The 17,710-nt window shown below is 43.6% G+C and overlaps 1 protein-coding gene across 1 annotated transcript in view; it reads left to right on the top strand.

The window, feature by feature from the left end:
- Positions 1–17,710, top strand: part of GRIN2B (glutamate ionotropic receptor NMDA type subunit 2B) — a gene marked incomplete at both ends in the record, with an annotated part of 306,665 nt that overhangs the window by 190,439 nt on the left and 98,516 nt on the right. Inside the window, one exon of the mRNA XM_081248303.1 lies at positions 6,715–6,829. Within this exon, the coding sequence (XP_081104429.1) occupies positions 6,715–6,829 (115 nt within the window). The remainder of the gene's footprint in view (positions 1–6,714; positions 6,830–17,710) is intronic.

Raw genomic sequence — 17,710 nt, 5'->3', positions numbered from 1 at the left:
GACTCTCAACAATGCCCCTCTGTTTTCTTTCATTTCAGATAAATCTAATTCATGGCATTCAGTCATGAAACAGAATTCGGGTAATAGCTCTCAGAAATATTTCATTGTCAGGCCTAGGGGCCAGAGAAGACTCTTTCACTGTAATAGTTGGTGAGTTGACACATCACCACTTACCCCTCAGCCAGATTGCTAAGGGGCCATTCCTCACCGCCAGTAGAAGAGAGGAAGTATATTAAATTTATATCAGACAGTCTTCAAGATACTTTAATATCTCATTAATTTAACACTATGAATTTAGAATTTAAATAACTGAGATATGGACTAGCCCAGACTTGAAGCTTTCATGATTTGTAAGGAATGGTTTGTAAAATATATGAATGGCATAAACACCACTTCAGAGAAAATGTTTAATCCACTGGAAGACAAACTATTTTTAATTTGCCTCAAGTAATTATAAGTTAATGTTACAATCTACTTTTCAAATTAGTTTCTCCTGACGTTCTCTACTAAGTTTCATTTTGCAAAATAAGAGAAAAGGCCTACACTTGACAGCTTAGGAAACTGGTATTTCTAATTTTGTTCAACAACATGGTTTAGTATTTTTATATATGAAAATATATGCCTATGTGCCAAAGGAAACCTTTAAAGCTTCTTCAAATCCCTTCTCCTCAAAAAGAAAAACATTCTTGGCCAGAATAAATAATGCGTGTGCCTTGAAAACATTGTCACGTAACCTAGGAACTGGTGGATCTAGGATCTGAACAGAAGCGGTCTGAGTGCAGGGTCCTTACTCTTAAATGCCACGCACACTGCCTGCTGCTGTTCCTGCAGGCGCTGGTGATGGAGTGTGTGTGCAGTACATACTGTATTCTTTTCTTCTTCAATTAACTTATTTTTTCCTGTTTCTCCTTATTTTCTTTCTACCAGCATTTAGGAGCATTGTCTAAGTCATTCATTTGAATGCAGGATATCTCACTAATGAGATCTTTCTTCTGGGTTTGATCCCAGAAGAAGCTATCGGTACGTACAGGAGAGAATTGTTCCCAGGCCATGGCCTGCCATGTTGACCACATTGTACTGGGTTGGTCATTTTGGATTCATGTTAATTATTATGAATTTCTATTTAGTTTACCAGACCATCATAAGGAACATCTAATTTTTAAATATTTTGCTTTCTTCCCCCAATACTGGTCTCTAACTAAGTAGCTTTTAAATGTTTTCAAGTCCACTATTTCTAATCCCATGGGAAATTGTTCCTACTATTTCAAGAGAAAACATGCGTATGAAATAGTAATTGTTAAAAAGAGACCGGAGAAAAACTTTTTGAAAGATCTGTGGTTTTGTCATTTAGATGACAGAGTTTAGCAATATAATAGCCACAGTATTAATCAGATGAGACATAGAGATAGAGAGCATCTCGAAGGAGCCCTGTGCTTCCCGCATCAGGCAAATGAGATGGTCTGAACGAGTTTATTTTATAGATGAGGGAGCTGCAGGCTTTAAATGGTAAGTGACACACCAAAGACACAGTGACAGAGTTACAGATTTTCAGAGCTAGGAAATTGTACACAAAGGGGTCAAGAATTCAACTCTCCTCCCTGGAGCTGTGTTTCCTCCTTTATTATTTTGCTCTGAATAACAAATGGAAATTGGAGAATTTCCAATTCTCCAATGGAATGGAAATTGGAAAATAGAAATTGAGAATGGAAATTGAGAGCTATGAAAAACTCCACCATTTTTTTTTTTTTTTTTTTTTGGCAGTACGCGGGCCTCTCACTGTTGTGGCCTCTCCCGTTGTGGAGCACAGGCTCCGGATGCGCAGGCTCAGCGGCCATGGCTCACGGGCCCAGCCGCTCCATGGCATGTTGTATCCTCCCGGACTGGGGCACGAACCCGTGTCCCCTGCATCAGCAGGCGGACTCTCAACCACTGCGCCACCAGGGAAGCCCTCCACCATTTTTGAGGCATGGTGTTGAGTGGAAAGATCACTGGTCTGGGGGTGAGGACACCTGGATCCTCTTTCCAGCCCTGTCATCTGATCTTGGTAAAGCAACAGAACCCTCTGGACTCCATCTGCTTATCTGAAAATTGAAAGGATCGCCTGAGAGGAGAGACTTGTCTCTCTTACTACCACATTAAAAGACATTCATAAAAAGAATCTAGTGCCTTGTGAAAATATGGAGGGCACAATTAGTACTGTGGTGCCAGGGCTCTTGGTTTGCTGGGAAAATTCTGGCAGAGCTCTTCCGACACCTCCCACACTGGGTGTACTGCTAAATCATTGCAGCAGATGAGCTCTGAGTGGCATGGTCAAAGTCAAAGAGGCACAAGGGCTTTTTACCTCAACTTGACCCCATTAAACCCAGTGGAGGATGACTCTGGCCACATGCAGCAAATGTGTTGGCTCTGAGCCCATCAGGGTTCTGAGACTCTCCACAAGCCAAGGTCAGGCAGGAAATGAGATGAGTTTTATTTTCTGCAGTCTGTATGAGGGGTCTGCATAGACCAGGGAATGGCATGTGATGTGAGAACGCTAAGGGGCACATCTGGGGCTCAGCGACACTGATTTCACTTTACTTGGTGATGTAAGGAAAAGAACACTGAACTTGAAATCGGAAGACTTGAACTGCAGTCCTGAACAGGCAAGTCACCTGGGAAAGTCAGGTAGCGTCTTGGGACCTGTTTCCTCCTTTCTAAAATGAGAGTTCTCAGTGGATAGTTCCTAGGTTTTCTTCTAGTTCCGGCAGTCTGAGATTTGTGTAATATTAGAACTTTATGAGACAAGCCATCAGGTTGCTGCATCCCAGGGACAAATCAAGCAATATTTTAATGTACCAAACCTTGATGGGCCTTCCAGGAGACTAAAGTTTTGTGGATAGAGCTTCTGAATATGGCTGCCACTTGAAGCTAGGTTTTCTAATTACATACTTGAGGGTGATATTTTTAGAGAAAAACAGAATTGCTGTGGCATCTCTTAATCTTGTAGTTTAATCCTTTACTGAGAATTTATACATGGAAGTTTTGAGGTTTTAATTTAATTAATATTCAAAATTGACAAAGTACAGCCAGATCCAAAGGTAGTTGGATATTTTCAGGCCTTATGGAAATTAAATCAATATGACCATTTGACCTAGTTCATCCTCCATATGTGAGATACAATTTCCATTCCTCCCATGTGTTCCATGGACAATTTGGTCTTATTAAATGTAATCATCGCACTTTTACTCACTGAAGTCCAAAATGAGGCAAGTTGCTCGCCTTTAGATGCTCAAATCAGGCTAATATCTATTTTTTATTCTATATAACCTTATATTTGTGTCATATTTTATATCATTTTTCTACTCCCCTATTTCATGTGATCATCACAACCTGATAAGCTGGAGGTAAAAAATGGTGTTTCCATTTTAAAGAGGAAAAAGTCAGGTTCAGGGCCAAGGTCACATGTCTTAAAGTGACCATGCTCCCGATTATTTTTTCACACTTTTCATTACCAGTGAATGGATTGGTCTTTTGTGCTATTCAAAGGGCATCCTTGCTCAAGGCGAGTATATATTTGCAAGGTCCTCACTAATAGCTAAATGTTGGCACGTCCCAGGGAATTACTCAGAAAAACACAATGTGAATGATTAATCTATACACTGCTGAAGGATATGAATGATTAAAGGATACTTTGGAGAAGAGTATTTTGTGTGTTATCATAACATTTTATTACTATTTTTAATAAGTGCAATATATGAGAAATGTCAACATAGAATAAAATGAACACGTCGAACTGGAAGAGGGTGAACATCCCAGAGAGAGAGAAATGTATAAGGAAAATCAAAAGGGCTCGGGAGCAGGGATAATTAGAGAAATTAACTACAGAGCAGTTACCCGTGAACGTGGTTTATTTTCTCAGAGTTTGAATTTCTCAACTTATCCACTTAATTCAGTGCTGTCCCCTTTCATAGAAGTCATCTTGAGAGGCTATATACTTATTCCATTTGTGCTGCTTATTCCTTACATGATTTTTGGAACTTCTCTTTTATAATTGCCTTCTGAAATGGACACTTTCTTTGAAATATTCTTAATGGCATTTTAGATAAAGTCAGAATTATTCAGAGCCTTGTCTGGTGAAAAGGAGGGTGCTTAAACCAGGTAATTTATTTCCCTCCCTCCTTCTCTCCCTCTTTCCCTCTCTCCCTCCCTCCCTTCCTACTTCTTTCTCTCTTTCCTTCCATTTCCTTCCTTCCCTCCTTCCCTCCCTCCCTTTCTTCCTTCCTTCTCCGTCTCCCCCTCCTCTCTTGCATTCTTCCAAAAAAGAGGCAGGACTAATTTTTTTTACATGTTTTGTACACCTTCTCTGCAGACTTCCAGAAATTACTCTAAGCCACACCATATTGTTGTAGTAAGAACATATTTTTCAAGTTGGTTATGTTGGGTGCTTAAAGTCTGGTCTGTTAGTTTCAAATATTGTGTTTTGTAATTACACTCCCTGAAGTGAATCATATGGGACTTTGGTTGGAGTGTTGAAGTTGTTGTTATCTACAGGAGACCCGAGTATCACCCTCTCAGGAGTGATGGGCTGGAGCAGGCAGCACCGAGCTGAGAGGAGGAACAGCACAGGGGAGGGAGAAGACGCCAGGTGGAGCCTTGAGCGGAATCAGGGATGCTACACTTTTACCAACTGCAAGTGTCCAGAGAGTGTGGCCAAGGGGATAGAGGGAAGGGGCTGAGGCCGTAGCATAGCAGGACCACACGAAGGAACCAGGGATATTAAAGCTGCTGTGGCATACGAGAATCAGGGTGGCGGGCTAGAGAGGACATGGGATTGAGAATGGCACTTAAAATGTTATTTCTGCTCCCAATTAGCTGGAGAACATTGGGCACATAATTTGACCTTTCTGTGCTTCAGTTCCCCGATCAATCAAGTTAAAATTATAGAACTAATTGAGCTTACGGTTTCTTCAAAGACTAAAATTTATTTTGTAAGGGATACACGATAAATATCTTCAAATACTTGAAGGGCTCCCATGTGGAAGAAGCATTAGACTAAGACTGTATAATATCTAAGGAGGAGACCGGGATCTAGGCATGGTAGGGGAGCAGATTCCAACTTTAGGTAAAAAAGAACTGCCCAGCAGTGAGATGGCTGCCTTGAGGGTAGGGTGTACAGTGACAAGCTCCCCATCAGTGGAAATACTCAAGAAGAGCTGAGAGGGCTGCTTTTATGAAGTAAAAGGGAAGCATAAACTACAAGAAGTAAGTGGCTAATTGATTGTGAAGGTCTCTTCCAGTTTTGAGATTCTAGGAATCTCTACTCTTTTGAGGTCGGTATTCTTGATTGCATTTGCCCCAGAATGACAGGTTGAAAAATCCCAGGCAGCTCTAGAAGTGAGAAGTGGTCCATGAGGATTTGGTTCACAATGCCTAGGCATCTCTAGAAGTGCCTGAAGGACATGGCATCCTAGCAACCTTGTTGCTTAACCTAATGTTACCTGGAAGAATCAAAGAAGAGGTTCACAGTTCCGTTGAATGAAAAGACTTAAAAGAGGAGCCTTTAAGCTGCCTCCTGCACGTTCTTCTCCTGCCCTTCTAATGTAGTAGGACACCATTGTTGGTCAAAGGTTTGAAGCCCTTTAGAATGCTCAGGACAATCACAAGGTTCCCATTTTGCTTCTTAGCAGAGACACATCTCACAGCAGCATCAGGTGCAAGGCTCCAGAGTAGCATGTCATGTGAACACAGAGCTAATCATGATTGATTCCTTGAGTCATGATGGTAAAGGGACCTAAGTTACCATCAGCACAGTTGCACTAATGCAATTGGAATGAGCACGCCTGTGGGAATTCCCGGTGAGGGAACTTCATCAGGTCAGAGCAGCCAGCAGGGAGATGGGCTGAGCGGGGAGGGGTGGGGTACAGGTGTTGGAGAGGCAGACAACTCTATTTGTCTGACTCTAATTATCAGAGTTTCTGCTAGTTTAAGTGACTGAACCTAGAACACTCTGTGAAATGTCTCTCCCTCCTCCCCCATCACCACCTCCCGCCCCTGCTATTTTCTGTTCACACTACAAAGTGCAATAGCCCTGGTTTCCAGATGCACCTCGTGGAACCAGATCCCTGACTGCTGGACTTATCTTGCAACCCTTAGAAGTGTGGGCTGGGCAGGCACATCGCAAGAGTTCAAAAGTGTAGGCATGTCTCTGGGAGGCGGAAAGACCCTAAACTCCAGACTCTCTGAGCAGGAAGCTGTGTTGGCCCACGCCCACTGTGTCTTGTCTCTACCACCTCTGCCCTTTAATCCAGCTCCTTTTTTGAATACTAATCGTGAACGCTTAATGAGAGTTTACCCTGCACCAGGCCCCGTGGTAAGCTATCTAATTTAAGCCTTACAAACCTAATAGAGTAGGTTCTTTATTACACCATTTTTGGCAGATCGTGAAAAAACCGATGTTCAAATGGCTAAATAAGTTGCTCAGTCATAGCTGCAGACTAAAGTCAAACCCACTGCCCTTGTTTTAAATTTCTGTCTTTTCTTATTATTCCTATTATGTGAAAACTTGGATGACGGCACTGGATCACCAGATGGAAACCCGAGGGGTACAAGCGTTACGTGGTATTTGTACCGCTACCTACGTGTCTGCCTCTGGCCCTTTCTCTCCGTCTTCCTAACCATCTTGTTCTAGCGTACCTTCTTCGTACTTTCAACCTTCTCTGTATTTTATCTTTCCAGGTATCTGATCAATGTGACTTTTGAAGGGAGAAATCTGTCCTTCAGTGAAGACGGCTACCAGATGCACCCGAAACTGGTGATCATACTTCTGAACAAGGAGAGGAAGTGGGAGAGGGTAGGACATGTCTTTGGCAATTCTCATACTAAGTAGAGGGGGTGGGGATCGGAAAGTCTGCAACCCGTTGGAGGAAAATGGCACCTTGGCTTTGCTCTCTGAGCTGGAGAGCAAGAGATCAACACTTTAAGAACACAGAGGAGGCCATTTCTCAAACTTGCATCTTCATTTTCTTGCTACTTTGGTCAATCAAGAGATGATTGTCCCTATGTATTCCTGTTTTATTGGTAGTGGTGCTGTCTGCAGCATGACTTTGTTTTCATGGAAGAGTGTGCATGCACAATATAACACAATTAGGTGGAGAAACCAGATAGTGGTGTAATTCAGAAGTCGTGTCCTACACGGTATACTGGGGAGGCCCGTGAAGCCTTATTTATGAGCACACAGGTCTGGATTTCCTGTGACTGGAGGTTTGCCATGCAAGGCTCTTCTCAGGATCTCTCCCACTGCCAGCTGATCACAGTGTCTGAAATTCTACCATTAGGCGTTAATTTACGTGGGCGCCAGACTGCCTAGGTTCAATCCCCAGCTCCCCTACTCACTAAATTGTCTGTGGAGGACCTTGGGCAAATCTCTTAACTTCTCTGTGCCTCCACTTCCTCATCTGAAAAATGGGGATAATAATAATAGTACCAATAACACAAGGTTGTTATAAGGATTAAATGTATTTATATATGTAAAGGACTTAGAAGGGTGCCTGGCACATAGTAAGCACTTACTAGGTGTTGGCTTTTATGATTAGACCTGATTCCTAGTTAAATGCAAATGTTCCTGAGAGTAATTTCATCACTGGTGTTCCCGAGAATGTGCGGCAGGGCACTTGTGCCTTTAGATGCTTTGCTGAGAAATGGTTTCGCAGATAAACAAGACTGAGAGATGCTGTCTTCTCTGTCTCACTCTGGGAGATTCTCAGAACATATGAGCATTTGAAAGTTCAGAGGTGTCTTTTACGGAGGGGTAGTTGACATACATCGTTATACTAGTTTCAAGTGTACAGTATAATGGTTCAATATTTGTATATATTGTGAAATGATCACCACAGAGAGTCTGGTTAACATCCGTCACCACACATAGTTCCAAATTTTTTCTTTTTTTTGTGGTACACGGGCCTCTCACTGTTGTGGCCTCTCCCATTGCGGAGCACAGGCTCCGGACGCGCAGGCTCAGCGGCCATGGCTCACGGGCCCAGCCGCTCTGCAGCATGTGGGATCTTCCCGGACCGGGGCACGAACCCGTGTCCCCTGCATCGGCAGGCGGACTCTCAACCACTGCGCCACCAGGGAAGCCCCCCAAATTTTTTCTTTCTTGTGATGGGAACTTTTAAAATCTACTCTCTTAGCAGCTTTCAATATGCAACACAGTATTATTAACCCCGGCCAGCATGCTGTACATTACACTCCCATGACTTATTTATTTTACACCTGGAAGTTTGTACCCTTTGACGAACCACCAGTCTGTTCTCTGTGTCTGTGAACTAGGTTTTTTTCTTTTTCTTTTGTTTTAGAGTCCACTTATAAGTGAGATCATGCAGTATTTGTCTTTCTCTGTCTGACTTACTTCACTTAGAATAACACCCTCAAGGTCCATCCATGTTGTTGCCAGTAGAGGTGTCTTACAGCAAAGAAACACCTTTAATTTTATTTAATCTGGCATTTCCCCAAATGATTTATCACGAGATCCCTTTACCCATGAAATCATATTCTGTGAATCACGTTGGGAAACATTGATTTACAGACTCTGCAGACGCTGTGGGCCAGTTGGCTGAGAACAGACTTCAGGATGTCAGCATGGCTCTGACTAGGATGGAAACCAGGTGATATAGTTCCAAAGAGAGTAGCCAGGAAAAGAAGCCAGAGATAAACTTCGTGAAATTCACCATCTTGTCACAGAGAGCCGTGGACAGGTGGTTATGAGAATGCTCACTTGTGAAACCAGGCATGTGTGTCTCAGGTGGTGGGACCCAGGGCCTTATCTTTCAAACCGAAGTCCTTGATCTGTCATGTGCTCCTCATATCAGGGCTTGGCTATAAGGCTGACATTATGCCCGGGGTTCTTGATTGAAGCTGCCGCCCCTCCCCTGAGTTGTCATTTGTCCCCAAATGGCTATTCCCTGGGCTTCCACTCCTCACCCCAGTCAAGCTGCTTTTCACTGCTGCTGTGGAGACATAATCATTCAAGGAGTGTCTGGGCCGGCATGTACAACAGGCACTTCTGTATATCTCCAGAAGAGGAGTTATTAAAAATGGAGGCTTCATACGTGGATCAAAAGACATCCAGCTAGGTTGGCTTTTATTCAGTAGACTCATGATTACTGTCTCAAGTAAGGGGCCCTCTCACAACTGTCCCGTCTTAAAGAGACACCACTTCCCGTCATTTGTGCTGCCTTCTCTTCCTTAGGCTGGAATCTGAGGCCTGGGACCCCCAGCCCTTTCCAAAACTAGACCCTCCTTCCTGGGGGTTGGATCCCGCCCCTCCTTAACAGATCTACCTCTACTCTAACTCTTGAATTTAGTCCTTATTTCTATATGATCTAGGAACCATGTGGATACTTTTTTAAATGGGCCTCCTTCTCCCTGATGCCCACGTTGAACCATTCAGATCAGCCCTAGACATGGCTTCTAGAAAGAGCTTCCCAAGCCACAATTCTAGTTATGTTCTTTCTCTGCCCAAAACCTGCTCAGAGCTTCTGCAGTGTGTGGATTGGGCCCAAACTCTATCTATTCTTGCATTCAAGGCTCTGGTCTCTTTTCCAACACCCATCTTCTCTTCCTCACCATTTCCCATCTCACCGTCAAGCTACACTGGACACCTCTCTGTTCTGAGAATGTGCCCCTGTACGTCTTGCTCTCCGTACAGAGTGTCGTGATGTTTTCTTTTCCTGGAGTGAATGGTCCAGTTATACAAATCATAATCATCCTTTGAAGCCCAATTAAAATGTTGCGGTCTCCTTCCCTGATCTTTGGCCCAGATATAATTTTTTGCTCCCTTATCCCCTGTAGCCTTGGTCCGTACCTCTGTTGTAGTACTCGTCACATCTGCCTGTGTTAGAGTTGCATGTGTGATGCTTCCAGAGGACAGAGGCTGTGTCTTTATACTGTCGTGTCCTCATGGCAACCTGGAGGATCATGTTGCATAGCTCTATAAATATGTGTAGAATGAATGAGAACCATTACATAATACAAGAGTCTAAAATCCATCATTAAGAATCCAAGTTTATGCTATTGCCCTTGATACAAGAGCTCATTTTTTTGGGTGAGGGGAGATAAAATCTTTATGTAGATTGAGTTTTCATAGATTGTACTTTAAGTGTGCTAAGGGAGCTTGTTATTTAAAGAAATTCTGTGGGTAATCTTTTGATAAAGTCTTTTGGGGGGATTGGGATCCTAGAATAGAACATTATCCTACTGACTTGGTTACATCAGGGAGCATTGCTGAAGAGAGATCTTCAGTATTCCTTAGGTTCATGAGCCACACAGCTCCCAAACTTGGAAGCCCTTGTGGGCAGGGTGGGGATGCCAGGCACAGGTCTAGGGCATGTCTGGGATGTGATAAAATCGAACCGTGGGAAGTTGTACCTTTTCTTCCACTGTCACCCTGGCCCCCAGAACCCTTCTGCATTCTTAGGACTCCCAATAGCGTTCCAGAAGGTCCCCAGTGGTCCAGGGAAGATTTAGACTTCAGAGAGGCAGGCCTCAGGGTGAGGATTCTACAGTGAAGAGATGGTCACTGGGGAGATAAGAAGAGAATGAGTCTCAATTTGTGGAAGAGGCGTGGGCTAAGAGATGGGGCCTTTAGCTTCCAGTGATGCCCGTAACTGGCTGTGTGACCTGCTCTTTTCACTTTTCTGGATCTTTCTGCCCTCGTGTCTAGAATCATGGCGTGAGATGGGTCCTTTCCAGCTCTAACTTCTGAGATTACATATTCATGCTGTAAATAAATAGGAGCATGGCATGGAAGTTGGTGAGAGCTGGAGCATACAAAAGGAGCCCGACTTTGTTTTTAAGGACAGTAGCTCCCAGGACGTATTTGTCATTCTTGTCATTGAGGTAAATATCATCTCTTCAGAAGGCCTTCCCTGATTGACCCAAGCTGAAGTAGCCACCCAGTCAGGTTTATTTTCATTTTCTTCAAGATACTTATTATCTGACGTTTTGCTTATTTGTTTGCTTGTTTGTTTTGTTTATCACCTGTTTTCCCACACCAGGTCGTATGCTGTGTGGGCGCAAGGGCCTAGTTCACCTCAATAATTCTAACACTTAAGAAGAGTGCTTGGCTCAGAGGGAGCACTCAAAAGATAATTGTTAAATAAATGAAGAATCCGTACGCTCAGGAGGGTTAGAGCAGTGACTGGTAGTGACCATTCGCTTCTACCTGAGATTCTCCCGTGTAGACTGAGTGGTTTACTGAAAAGCACGTAAGAGCAGGGACATCTCCCTACGGACTGAGCACTCCGAGGACCAGCAAGGCACTCAGGGCGCCTTCGGGAGGGCTCATCTCCAGGCAGGCACGCCCGAACCGTGTTCAACAGGAAGCCTCAGGAGGAGGAAGATGTATCGTCAGTGTGAATCGTGTGATAGGATTTTACAATATTCCTTCAGGTTTTTACAAAGTAGTCTCAAAGCTACTGACTTATCAATTTGGTTCCTTCCAAAAGACTTCAAGTGAAGGCAGGATCGTCTGTGGGACTGAGCATGGATTTAGAAATCAGAGAGAGCCGAGTTCAGTTTCCCACATTGCCATTTATCAGCTGTGTATACAGAGCGACTGATAGCACCGGGGTCTACTTCCCTTTTGTAAAATGGGGCTTTACATAAGGCTGTCCTACAGATTAAAGGGGATTTTATAGTAACCAACTCTAAAGGAGATATTATAGTAAAACCAGTTAATAGTGGCTGAAACATAGCCAGTATTCAACAAATACCAATTGGTAGTCCCCACCCTCCTCGAGTAATTTTTTTAAGGTAATGTCTGCACATGGTAAAAAGTCAAATGATACAGAAGAATATCCAGTAAAAAGAATGTCCTCTGATCACCTGTGATCCTTGGTTCCCCAGGTCCCTCCTCAGAGCAATCATAGTTCTCAATGTCTTATGTATTTGCTCTGAAAATACTCCCAAGCATATACAAATTTTCTACATTTACTCAACCTCTTTTTTTAAACGAATAGTACATGCTTTTGTGAGCCTTTAGTGGGATCATATATTAGTAGCCTCTAAGGAGGCATGGAGGCTGGGGGCTAGAACAGCAAAGCGATCTCTGGATCAGAATTATATTCACAGAAAGCCAAGTACATTTCTCTGGTATGTAGAAATGTGAAGAACATTTAAAGAGGAACACACAGACACAGACGTAGAGAATGGACTTGTGGACACAGGGGTGGAAGGGGAGGGTGGGACGAATTGAGAGAGTAGCATTGACATATATACGCTACCATGTGTAAAATAGATAGCTAGTGGGAAGCTGCGTATAGCACAGGGAGCTCAGCTCGGTGCTCTGTGATGACCTAGAGGGGTGGGACGGGGGCGGGGGCATTGGGAGGGAGGCTCAAGAGGGAGAGGAGATATGTTTACGTATAGCTGATTCACTTTGTTGTACAGCAGAAACTAACACAACATTGTAAAGCAATTATACTCCAATTAAAAAAAAGTCCAAAAAAAAATAAAGAAGAACACACACACACAGCATGGTGAGTTGGAAAGGGTAGGGGATGGTGAAAAATATTTGTTTGCAGAGTGGCTTCATTTGTAAGTCTCTCTAAGAGGGGGACAGATGCATCAACTTGCATTAAAAATAGTCTGGCACAGAGAAGCAGTTCCAACAAGCATTCAGGCTTCTGTCTTTATCAGAGCCTCTCATGATTTGCTTCATTGCTACTGCTCCCTGCTTCCATTTAATCGTTCCTAAAATGGGGATAGTAAAAATGAAATGCAGTGAGGTGTGTTCTGAGTAATGACTTCAAGAAATGATGATGATACATTTTTCAGGCTGTAAGAGGTAAACAGACCTTAAAGGGACTGTCTGGGTCGGAATTGCAGGACAGTACATATGGTTTGCCTCTCCGCTCGTCTTTCCCCCAAACTCACCAGAGGTGTATTTTAGAAGCACTCTCCCTCTTCCCTGCCTCCACCTACCAGAAAATACCCCTCCTTGTGTAGATTAAAACATTCTTCGTTTGTCTGGGTCATTCTTTGGGCTCCCCAAGCCCCAGTTATCACCTTAGGCTGGCAATCCTGAGAGATTACAGCCACATCCACCAGTGGAAGAAGGGTTAAAGGTGAAAGTGGTCGGTAGAAAGTGCTGAGTCCATAGTCGTATTTATGAATTAACGTATGGATCAGTGAGAGAGAGGAAGGGTAACCAAACTGGTAGAGAGAAGACTCCCCAGAGCTGCCTCAGCAGCAACAACATTATAAAACAGAAGGGCCCACCAGCATCTGGAGCCTGGGATGAACGAAACAGGTTAAGGGATGCTTCCGGTAGCCCCGTGTCCAGGAGACAGCACTGAGTCCAGGCTGTGGCTGCTCTGTGACACCGATACCTGAGGACTAGAGTGATCCTACTCCAGAGCGATCCAGTGGGTGATGAGATGACAGAGGTTGATCGCTGCTGTGGCAGATTCTGCTTGAAAGCCATGGACTCATGACGTACAACAGCCCGTCCATCCCTTCAGAGAGCATGCGCACGCACACACACACTCTCTCTCATCGCGGACAAACTGACGGTCTGCTCACGAGCACAGGAACCGCATCTGGCTGGTCTTCCGCTACATGTCTGTGCCCAGCACAGTGGTGCGAGGCAGTCCTAAGCAGGCCAGGAAATACTTGGTGTTGCCTGAACCCACCTGCCCCAACTGAATTCCACCTCCCGCCCCGGGGGAAGAGGCCACGGGCTATCCACGTGCTCTCTCCAGACTTCTAGAGGGCGTCCGAGGAGTGAAACACAAGGTCCTCCCCATGCTGGTGTGTTTTCTTTTCTGCATCTCCCGATACCACCACTTGACAACATGCTCTTTTTGCTGACTTTGAACTGCATACTAATATGCGTCATTGGATTCAGGGATTAAGAAACAGGATCCATGGAGAAAGGCTGTGGGAATTGGGGTCACGGAGGGGAAGAAGAAGAAGACGCAACAAGGTGATGACTTACTCTCTTTAAATATATGAAGAATTAGTGGACCAAGTGTTGAGATCAGCTGTCCACTTTCTCCTGCGAGACAGAACCAGAGTTAAGTGGGCTTAAGATCAAGCAGAGAAAATTTATATTAGCTCTAAGGAGAATTTCTTCCTAGAGAGAAGTGTTGAGTACCAGAACTGTTAACCCCACCAGGGGCTGACTTTGGAAGAACTAAAAATGGCGTATATCTTCACGGCTCTGTAACGTGCAGTCCTGCCCAAACAACAATGCGTGGACTGTAGGCTTTGAGAGTTCTTCTCCCCTTCCCCTCCCTCCCTTCCCTCCTTCCTGCACGTAACGATTGAGCACCTACTATGAGCTTAGTGTTGCTCCCACTAAATTAGTATTATTGTTTTCCTAGTTGCTGGGGGAAGAAGTATTGCAAGGAGAAGGGCGCTTATTGTGACACTTAAAATTTCTATAACCTAAGGTGATTTTAAATCTGACTCTTTGATATGGTCTAATAGTTGGGTGGCTCTTTCATCTTGCTTGGTTAGTAAAGACCCTGCATATATATGGCAATGGTTTATAGACAAGGCTTCTGGATTACATGCTTTTGGTTGTCTTTCCAAGTTGTGATTATCACAGACTTTCACATCCAAGTGTTCCCTTCTTTGGTTCCCTCAGCTCCAAGAGCTGTGGCCCATGCTCTTGGCCTACACCCTTTTCCAGGGTCCCGGAAAGAGCCCACTGGGGGCCAGCCCGTGGTGGGGAGGTGTGCCCTTAACCCCCAAGGTCTCCCCACCCACTCCTGGTAGACTCCGTCCACCGTGTCAAGCTGCTACCGCCATGTACATTTATAAAATAATTCGAAGACCAGAGCAGGTTGCACTGGGGGAAAGGACTTCAGAAATGTCCTTTCAGAAAGGCTGGTTGTCTTCGTGTGCTGTCATCAGCCACTGAATGAAACGGATAAAAGAAAAAGATAACCTTGGTTGACTTTGAAACCTATACCTGCTGATGGGGGAGAAAAGCAGGATGGAGCTTGGAGACAGAAGTGCTGGCTTAATCTTGACTTAAGGAAACACTGTATAGAGGAAGGGATCCCCAAAGGCAAAAGATAGCTTTCACCCACCTTGTTTAAATTTTCTTGAGATTTTTATTTCATGGCAGTTGTCTTTGGTTGGCTCCTGAGTCCTCTGAACTTTCTAATTCTAGGTTATAATGCTTTCCCAGTAGTGGTATTGAAGATGAAATAGTGGTGTCGAGGTTACAAGACTCTTATGTTAATATACAGGTTAAAAACAACATTTATGATTTTCTTATTATAAAGGGAATTGGTGCTTATTCAAGATATTTGAGGGGACAAAATAAAATTTACCCATTTACATACCTACAAAGAATTAGTGTTTACATTTCTTCTGTTTCTTACTGATGCTTTTTTCTGTGTCTGTGTGTGTATATGTGTATGTTTTAACACAATACAGTGTGATACAGTAGAACTGGAAACGCAATGTATGAACAGCTTGCGATCTTCTTCTTTCTCTCACTATGATACTGTGACCATCTTCTTATTTATTAATGTTATCCAAAAGCATGAAACTTAATGACTCCCTCATATTCCATTGTAAAGATGTATCATACGTCTTTAAACTGATCCCCCATGATTAGGCATTCATATGTGTATTCAGTAGAGACTGGTACTCATATGAAAATAATTTCAGAGTTTTTGATAATCCAGCTTTGATGTGTAAGATTGATGTGTGAGGTGACAAGGTTTGGTCACCTTTTTTTGTTGTTGTTTTATGTCCCTAAACATTCAAAATGATATCCTTTAATTCAAGAAGCTTGGGTTATATTCATTCAGTAACAAGGAGAAGACACACATGCAGTGGGTGTGAAAGGCTCTCCTTTGTGATTCCTGGTCTGCTGGGGATCCCAGAGGGTTTTTCTCTTTCTGACCTTCTGATCCTCTAACTTTGCTGATGAGAATATTTCTCATCTTTGGCAGTTATAGCACACAGAGGATAGGATTGTTCATGTGGTCTGTGTCTGAAGTCTTCAACATCCTGGGACCATTTTCTTGAGAGTTGGAAGCTTATAAAATTCAGGCCCATGTTCCTAAGGAGTAGTAGGGCTCATGCTTGGTGTGACATCGTTTCTAGTGCTGTTTCCATCCTCTGTGCCCCAAGTGACCCAGGACGAAGGGAGAGTGATCCCCTTGTTTCACCAGTGGGGCAGCACCTGGCTGGCTGACTCACATACCCACAGGCTGATGTGCCTCAGGACTGTCCGGGCCATCATGGCAGGGACGACTCTTTTCATACCTTGGTGTATTTTCCACCAAACAAGCTACTTCGTGCATACATTAATAGCATATACACTTGCCCTGAAGTCTGAGGTGTGACATTAAAGCTATAATATCTGAATGTTCTTCATCTACAAGCAGGCCTCTGTTGACCTATCACCAGGAGACCTTCTGCTTTGAGTTTTTCCTACAGCGATGACAGATTTATACAAGTCCACGCACAGCCTCTCTCTCCACCATACCTACTTATGAGAGCTGGCTGGGACCAGGGTAAAGTAATTGGTGTGCACAGGGAGGGAAGCACTGACCTTGGCATGTTAACTCTGCTGATCGGCCCCCAGTACAAAGAGCTGAAAGGAAGCGTTGGCCAATTAAGAAAATAAACTGCCTTTAAGAATGAAAACTATTAATAAAAAAAAAAATGAATACAAGCATTCCACAACAGCCATAGCACTCAGGATTATTTGGTGTGATTTTATTATTTTCTCTCTCTATCAGAATGATTTCTGTCCATAATTTGGTGAACATTTTAGTTCATTTTGAGAGAGAGACAAGCTCTTGCACTTGCTTCCAGCTCTCCCTCTCTGTGATGATGTGACCCAGGTATTCTCTGCTGCCCATAAAGGCTGCCCATTGCCAGTTCTACAGGCATTCCAGGTCTTAGCTCCATCAGCTACGTGTTCTGAAGGTTTAGACTTAAAACAGATCTGTGCCAGGGGAATGATGAGAATGAAAGTGTGGTCTTGAGGAGACAAATAAAAGAGGAGAAGAACACAGGTAGATGTCCGGGAGAGAGAGATAGACCCCAAGGGAAAGAGGACCTTGCTCCACAGCTGTATTTTCAACGTGCACAATATTCCCCGTTTACACCAAACTCTGCTAGATATCCTTTCACATTTTTCTACTCTAAAGGTTTGGTGCATGGTGTCTTCCAAGATCGTCAATTTTGGCTATTCTCATAATAACATGTACCATCTTTTTCACTCATCCCATAAGGAGGGGAGCTTTCTGGAGTAGGAATAGAATACTACCTCTTGGGTAGAATTTCTGGTGGATATTTAAGCCACCTCAGCATTCTCTTTATAGAACAGTGAAAAAACATCTATTCTCCCTAAAGGGTCTGAGAAAGATGTACAATTTCTAGAACACTCTATCCTGAGATCAAGGGATCTTAGGAAGACTTGGCACCAGCACATCTGACATTTTGGGGGCCCTTTATTAAGAATGTGGTTTATGAAGAGATTTAGCATATATGACCTAATTTTGATTCCTATTAAAACTTACTTCCTATTGCACAGGTAAGTATACTGAGGCTCAGAGAAGTTGTATGATTTGCCAAAGTCATGCACTTAGGGAATGGCAGAGCTGAGTGTAGATATTTATGTCTGGCTCCATTTAAGTCCAATATATGTTTTGCCTTGATACCCAGAGTGTAACAGTATAACTAGACTAATGGCGTC

This window comes from Mesoplodon bidens (genome assembly GCF_964165515.1).
Source record: "Mesoplodon bidens genome assembly, chromosome: 11".
Taxonomy (NCBI): domain Eukaryota; kingdom Metazoa; phylum Chordata; class Mammalia; order Artiodactyla; family Ziphiidae; genus Mesoplodon; species Mesoplodon bidens.
This window is presented reverse-complemented; position numbering and strand designations above follow the sequence as displayed.